At 33.9% G+C, this 8,244-nt stretch overlaps 1 protein-coding gene across 3 annotated transcripts; it reads left to right on the forward strand.

The window, feature by feature from the left end:
- Positions 1-392: 392 nt before the first annotated feature.
- Positions 393-7,633, forward strand: LOC126830097 (uncharacterized). 3 transcript variants are annotated; one of them, XM_050560558.1, is made up of 8 exons: positions 393-541; positions 1,254-1,450; positions 2,001-2,053; positions 2,467-2,484; positions 2,646-3,933; positions 4,115-4,238; positions 4,550-4,897; positions 6,947-7,633. In XM_050560558.1, exons 3-8 carry the CDS (start codon positions 2,020-2,022, stop codon positions 7,220-7,222), a joined length of 2,088 nt encoding a protein of 695 aa, XP_050416515.1. In that variant the 5' UTR covers positions 393-541; positions 1,254-1,450; positions 2,001-2,019; the 3' UTR covers positions 7,223-7,633. The 3 variants fall into 3 exon arrangements, with proteins under 3 accessions (XP_050416515.1, XP_050416351.1, XP_050416437.1); XM_050560394.1 differs by having other exon boundaries at positions 1,254-1,426; XM_050560480.2 differs by lacking the exon at positions 1,254-1,450 and having other exon boundaries at positions 458-541.
- Positions 7,634-8,244: the final 611 nt, after the last annotated feature.

The raw sequence follows: 8,244 nt of genomic DNA on the forward strand, positions 1-8,244 counted from the left end.
AGGACATGATTATTACCTACTAACAATTCAAACGTCTTTATTTATTTTTCTAATAAATGAAAAAAAATGTTTTAGAATTTAATTTGACGGAAGAAAAAAGTTAATATTGGGACTCATTAAGTCGCATCGATGTCATCCTTATTGTGATTGTAGCGGCCTAGCGAAAATTCACTGCTGATCAGTGTGCCATAGTCTTTTACTAATTCCATAGAATTCAGTACCCCAGGCAGATCATTGTGTGCAAAAATCAGACACGCGCCTCTGACCGATTTGTTGAACGAAAAAAAAACATCGTTTGACAATTGCGAAATGGGCGAGAAATTTAGAGCTTTTTGTCGTACGCTACCTAACAGATCACGACAGAAGATAAAATTGTTATAAAGAATTATGTAGGTCAATTTCACTTGGGATAAATATTTGACGAGAGTATCAGCCTCGTTGTCGTTTTTTTGGGTCAGTGCGTGGGTTGAGGTAAGCGGACAAGCTGGGGCAGAAAAAGAGCTAAATTCACCAGGAAGAACAAGAAAAAATGATACAACAGGTATAATCAAATCTCTTTTACGACATTCCCATATATTCGCATGTATAAAACGGCCGTTTTTTGCCGTGTGCAGTTTTGATTGTTAGGGCTGATTAGCGTAATGGGGATTTCTATCGCATTCCATTTCCAACGTCGAAAAGGATCAGATAAATTATGAAAAATGGCGACAAGAGAAGTCAGTAAATTTGCACAGCGTTTTCGTATGACTACGTTGTTACAGATTATTCGCCTAGATTGTCTCCGATTAATTATTGTTTCACTTGTCTTGCAAATTTCATGCTTAAATGTTTTAAGAAAGCCAGAAATGCCATTTACTTTAGGCTATTAACTCAACTGTATTACTGCACTCGATTAGTATTAATCAATTCAATGTACAACTACGACTAGTAAGTAACTACATAGTATAGCCGACATAGGCCCAATACCCAAATTATTTCAACAATTACTGACAAGTTTAAATTGTACTGCATATTAACAAAACTAGTAAATTCAAGGAAACTGTGTTTATTTTGTCTCCATTCCTCCAGCAATTTGAGGACAACAGTACCGGTACTCCAGGTATTGAAATATTGATAAAATTAATTATATATTTGAATAGTTTATTTGATTTAAACTTGAATGAAAATCATTGAATAAAATGTAAACTTGATAGATCTATAGTGTACTTTGCTGATACTTTTTGCACTGTTTATTATTTCTGATTGAATTTTAGGTGTGAAGCCAACTACTTGGACCATTAATTAACAGAAAAAAGTGTTAAATTAACACTTTGACTCGTTTGTGACGATCAATTAAATAGGCACTGTGCCTTGTGATCATTCTGCCATACGAGAAACTTGAGATATTTTGGAGACTAAGCAACAAATAAAATCTTGATTCCTGAAGGTAAATTCCACAGAAAGCAAGAGGGTAAACTCCTTCACAACATCTTTCGTTTGCATTATGATTTTTTTTTATTAATTTAATTTTTTGGAGAAGTTGTTTGACAAGAAATCCTTAAATACTTTGAAATAGTCCCACAATATATTTCTCTTTTAAGAGACAAAGTTAAAGTAATTGTTCATTTATTATTACTAAATATTCATTATTATCACTCATTCATTTAATGCTTGTGAAATGTTTTCAAGATCATGTTATTATATCATTGATATATTAGTAGATATCAATATTTAATAGAAATTTATTCAAGATATGTAAATATATCATAAGTTTCATGAGAAGAACATTTAAATGAGTGTGTTTCTTGGTATACATGTAGATCTATGAGTTTTAATCTTGATGTGAAAGTAAGATATGCGTGTTTGTAAGATTGATGCTAATTATTTTCTTGAGTATTATGTGGCTTGATTAATTATAAATATTTAAACAAAGGTACAGTTAAGTTGAACACTTCTCCACCATCTTGCTCTATCCTCTGCAAGACAGGTCAGCCTTTCATTGTTTCTTTGTGTTCTTGTAGGTCATTTATAACAGTAAGGATGGCAGGAAGAGGATGGGGCGGAAGAGGAAGAGGTGAATAACAATTATTCCATCTTGAATTTTGAGTAATACCCGTGGCAGTTTTCAAATAACAATATTGAATAGATATTTTAAATTTCTTGACAATTATCTAATAAGATTGTTGAAATTGGTTTGTGTTTATTCTTTTGGAATGTGGAGTGTTTCCCAAAATTAGTTACACCTTGTAAGCACTTCTTCTTTTGTTATGCAAGATCAGATGTTATATAACATGGGATCTATAATTACAAGATTATGTCCAGCAGACCAAAACATCAATAAAGAGCTCTGAAATCTTTCTACATCACCAACTGCAAACAATGACTCCATTTACGCTACTGTTGTCATGAGTAATTATTTAGTCATAAGATTTCCTTTAAAACTAATCTCTTTTTAAATTGTAATCTTTCTATTGTTCTATGTTTCAGGAGGACCAAGATTTCATGGTATGTTTTATATGACCATTTCTATTTTTTCGGGAAGTTAATCTTTATTTTTTATTTTTAAAAGTTATGGTTGTAATTTGCTTTTACTTTTAGTAAATTGGACCATGAATGAAAAACAATCTAATTAAAATTTTGGATATATAATTGAACATATTTTGTAGGGAAAAGACCAATGGAGTTTCAAGGTCAGTGGCAACCTAAGCGACCAAGGATGGGGCCACCTGCATTCGACTATGGTCCAGACCCAGGAATGAGATTTGGATTTAGAGGCCCACCACCACCACCACCTGGATGGGGTCGCCCACCTATGATGGGCCCCGAGTATGATTATCCCCAAGAATGGGCCAGCCCGGAAGAAAATCTGCAAAAGTTTATTGAATTTATGTTGTTTTTTCCACCACAAGGGGGTAGTATCAACACTATACAGCGATCTTTAAATGAAAGTGGTATCGATCTGAGGTTACAGTGTAAAATGGATGATGTTAAATGCGAAGATGGCGAAACCCAAGTTGAAGGAGAACTGCATCTTGGAGCTTTCTTTTTAGCCAAAGGTAGACGAAATACACGTAATCTTCTTAGAAAACTTTTGTTTGATATTGCCTATTACAAACTGATGACAAAAACTGTATGTGAGATTTGTTTGATGAGTAATGATGAACTTCGACCTGCCGAAGAGAAGAAAGAGGAAGATTCTGAAACTAATATGGAGACATCAGATGATACTTCTGCTAAAGAGGCCACTGAAGAAACAAAAGGAGAAGCAGTGGACGGTGAAAAATCAACAGAAAGTAGCACTGAAGCTGACAAACCTAAATCTGAAGACAAAAAGAAAACTCCGTTAGGCCGCAGATCTAAAATGTCCTTTAAATATTTCAGTCCCAGATTGAAGGAACGTTTGAAGCACATGAAACAGAGCCTTCCCAAGGGTAAGAAAGTCTATAGTATTGCTGATATGAATATGGCCGCAGCATCATGTGGTATGACCCTAACGCTAGTTTACTACAAGCAATCTGAAGCTTCAACAGAGACAGATCCTGTTACCTGTGAAATTTATGCTGATGAGATGTATTTGAGTAAAGGTGAAGGGTCCGATTCTAGAGAAGCTGGTAAAAATGCCTACATCAAGTCTCGAGATTATTTACTCAACACTCCAGTACATGTTATCATCAAGGATCAAAAACGATTATCTGAACTGAATAAAGACGATCCTCTCATCTTGGATATAGTTTATCGAGGACCGTTCCACGAGATCGGCTCCAACAGTGGTAATCTCAAGTCATGGCAGTTGTATCCACCAAATGAAGAAAAGGGTACATTTGATGTTATTGTTTTGGAACATGAGGAGCAGAAAAACCAAGCTTTCTTTAAGATACTAGAAACCAGTGCTACACAGAATGGAATGGCTTTAGAATGGTGTGTTTCTGGACGTCATGACGATGCACCACAAAGGTAATATATCAATGATTTTTGTCATGAATACATATTTCAATTTACTGAACATGCATGTACAATCAATATTTCTTTTGTAAAGTTGCATTATAATAAACAATTAACAGATTTTTGCAGAATGTGAACTGTTTTGTATTCATTACTAATATATGTATTTAGAATGTTATTCTTTACTCTTTAGGTGTCAGATTTTCCTACAGAAGAGAATGATAGCAGATGTTAAAGCACAGAATAAGATCAAAGCAAAGAATGGTGCTGCCAACCATGCCCTTCAACGTTTCTCAAATACACAGACAGTTATCAAAGTAAGTTTTTATACGCCCACATTGAAATGTGGTCGTATCTTGTCGGTTCATCCGTCCGTCTGGTGTCCACAATTGCTTTAGCGGCTAAAGTTAATATCTGATTGACTTTAAATTTATACACAGTGTTTAAGGTCATGAGACGAAGAAGCCGATAATTACTGCCAGAGTTATGGCCCTTGATCACTTGGATAAATCTTGTGGCTGCACTTGAGGCTAAAGTTAATATCCAATTGACTTTAAATTTATACACAGTGTTGAAGGTAATTGGATGAAGAAGAATATTGATTTTTAACATATTTTGATTTTTGCAGTATACAAGTCGCGATTACACCAAGACATCAATAACTTATGAAGAAGTTCAGCAGAAAGCTATTAAACTAAAGATGGAAGATCCACAGAGATTCAGTAATAAACAGGAGGAAACCATGGAAACTGATGCTGCAGCAGAAGAATTATCTGATGAAAAGAAACAACAGCTTGAAATGGAAGAATGGATAAACCTAACTCTAGAAAATGAACTGAAGAACTTCTTTAAAGAAGACACCCTGGAAGAGATGATAATGGCATCTGATTTCCCTGAACGTGAGCAGAGATGGATTCGCAAGAAGGCCTATCCCATGGGAATTCATTCTGTTCCATATACCAACAAAAATGTACAGGTAATTGTAAATATCTCTGAACATTGGCATCTTGTCTTGGTTTCATATTGTCCATATTTCAATGGGACAGGTTTTATTGTATGCCCATATTGAAATGTGATCGTATTTTTTCACCAGGGTGAAATTATCATCTGGTTGAAAATGATAAGTGTTCATGGTTACAAGACCCAGAATTTTCAATTTTTCTGATAATTACTGTCAAAGTTATTTTCCGATTAGTTTGTGAACTGCCTGAAAAAAATTAATTGTTGCAGGTGTATACTTAATTGATTTGCCATATATATTTAACTGTTTTGCTTCAATTTATAAGAGATTATGGTTTACACCTTTCTCTGATCCCATCTTGCCGCTCAAGGGATAACCTTTTCAGTAGCTGTGACATTAATACCTACGAACCACAACTTAATTTTTCAACGATGGCACCAAAAAATCATTCCCACCTCAATTGGAATCCTTAAGGCCGTCGTTCGCACTTCATTTGGTGAATTTTAACAATAAAATCGTTTTTGAGGTTTTATGATCATCTGCGAGTAACACTATTTAGGAACACATACCAGTCATTTTTTTTACAAAATTCTTCTTTATTTCTACAAAATTTGGTTCTGAATGATCCCACCCTTTTTTATTTTGCCCTAATTCCGCTAAAACTATTGATATAAATCTAAAAACAATAGGCATTTCATACGTGAAATACTCGGCTTCCGACCGGTAAACTGTCGCCATGTTGGATACTGTTAGAAAGCTTGGGATCCCCCCTATTGAAAGGAAATGACGTTTTATGGGGGTGTCTTGAAACCTTTCTTCTGTATTGAGATAAAAATAGCAAGCAAGAACAAGTTTTGCATACCTAATGAGGTTATTTTGAGAATACGTTATTTGATTGGTCGGTCACATAGGTCAATGGTGAAGTGTCCAATCAGAAGCGGGCAATCCTCTAGGTCAGGTCAATAGGCATGCGCACTAAGCTCATGTCCCAAATCAATCCTGGTTGCTATATTACTGAACCGTACGTCACTGTTTATCAATATTTTCAAAGATTTTCAAATAAAATGCGTTTGAAATTGTTAGATGACTAAATAAGTATGACAGACACTCATAATAAACAAAATGAAGATGAATATTCGTCTGCTAGACCTAGTAGTGGTATGGTTGCAATACCATTACCAGGTAGGCCTGCTGTCAGTGATTATATAGTTATGGTTGTTTTGAATAACATCTATTCCTATGTCAATGTTCGGTTGTAAATTTACACACAAGAAATAAAATAAGAAAATACTGTATATTGATAAGAAATACATTAGAAAATATATATATTAAAAGTCAGTTTATTAATATTAAATAAATGAATTGAAAAGATCGGCGTAAGTTGTTCTACTGAAATACTTCAACTTCAGTTGTTGATTTCTCAAAACAGTTTTTTTCTAGAGTTACCAATTTTAGTCATGCTATATCTCTGAAAGTTATCGTCAGATTTTCTTGAAACTTGGAATATAACTTCCTATATAATAACTTTGTGCAATAGGAGAATTTTATTGAAATCTGCAAAATAGTTCCCGATATATTGTTGCCATAGCAACTGTGACACGTGAAAGAATTTTGAAGTTAACATTAAAATGTGTATAACTTGCTTTCTAATTATTATTTTGTAATGAAACTTGCCTATTGCACAAAGGAACATGTCAGTAACCTCTCTGCTTAATTTTAAAACATTCTGTTAAATAGTTTCTGAGAAACTGGATGACTAAAATTATACGCAGAAATCCAAGATGGCCGCCGTTTCCATAGCAACAGGTACCCCCAGGAAAATTTTTCGGCCGTTTTTGTAATACTCAATGGATGTGTTCTTAGATGTGTAAGAATGGTGACTTTACCTCAATTATTAAAAAAACTGAAATTTTCTACTGTCCACCCCCTTAATGCAACTGGCTGTTTCAAAAAAAATCCATAGTCAAAGATTCTGAAAGATTTGTAACGCATCTAAAAAAAAAAAACCAAAACATTGAACAGTCACTATTACTATTATTAACAAAATATTTTCTTTCATTTTAGGTACTGTTTCAAAGAAAGACACACCATGCTGAAAATATATTGAAAATTCTACTGGAGAATGATGGTGCGTTTGGACGTTACAAACTTTATCAAATCCGAACACCAGAACAGAAGTCGGCTAAACGATTTTTAAATGCTGAAGAACAGGCTAAAGCTGATGAAGAGAAGGCAAAGAAAGAAGCTGAAAAGGCACAGAAAGAGGCTGAAAAGGCTGCAGCCAAGGCAGCAGCTGAAAAGAAAGAGGAATCAACCGATGAACAAATGGTGACAGAATAAAATCTGCCCTTTAAAAACACTGTACTACATATTTTATATTTTTGTGGATTCTTTATTTGTTATTCTACTAATGCTTCATAGAAGTAATTAAAACAATAAGAGGCCATTTTCAAATTATTATTTAAAGATCTTCATCTGTTACAGTGAGGTTTGTCCAATTGCCAGCTCTCATTACGATCATGAAATGTAATTTTTACTTAATGTTGTTTTTATCATTGTGTTGTTATCTTTTTATTTGAATTTATTTGTAAAAACAAATAGTTATTAGTCAATCATGTCATTTTTTTTCGGTGAACATTTTTCATATATCATTTATAGGAAATCACATCACAAGGTATATCAATAATATCATGCTTCATTTGTTAGATCTGTAGTTGCATGAGGAAATGTGAATAAAATCAATTCCTGTTATGTTTTGTTTACCTTGCATGTGGCCCTGTGTGTTCTTGCGAGAGGTGGAAATACTGAGAAGAAATCAAGTTACACTAATCTTACCTAGTCTAATCTTATGGTCATGGGTGGAGTGCAGAGGGCTTTCTACAGCAGATATTCATAGTAGGGTGTTTGATATCAACATTTGACTGCTAAAAAGTCGAGGGATAACATGTCCTGTTCCACCCAGCAGTTTGTCAAGTGAATCTCTTGAGGGTGGAAGTTTTAGCTTCACAAAACCATTACATGTAACTTATGGTGCCGAAGCGTCATATTCACAGAAAATATCATGGTTAAAATTGCAACATTATCGTAGTAAAAATGGCCATTTTTGAGATTTTTTCACTTGTGTATATAAGATAATACATTTTATGGATATTTGAACACCTTGAAAATCACTATAACTAATATTAAAACAAAAATTAACAATGTAAAAAATCTATTTTTGTTTTTTCCCTTTCTACTTTTTGCCTTTGTAAATTCACTGTAACTTTTTCATCTTAACATTTTCAACTATCGATTTTCTCCACTGAATTTCGACTATCACAATTTCTACAATCTAACTAAATCTCAAAAAACTAGGGGATATT

The sequence above is a fragment of the Patella vulgata genome, chromosome 1, assembly GCF_932274485.2.
Source record: "Patella vulgata chromosome 1, xgPatVulg1.2, whole genome shotgun sequence".
Lineage (NCBI taxonomy): Eukaryota > Metazoa > Mollusca > Gastropoda > Patellidae > Patella > Patella vulgata.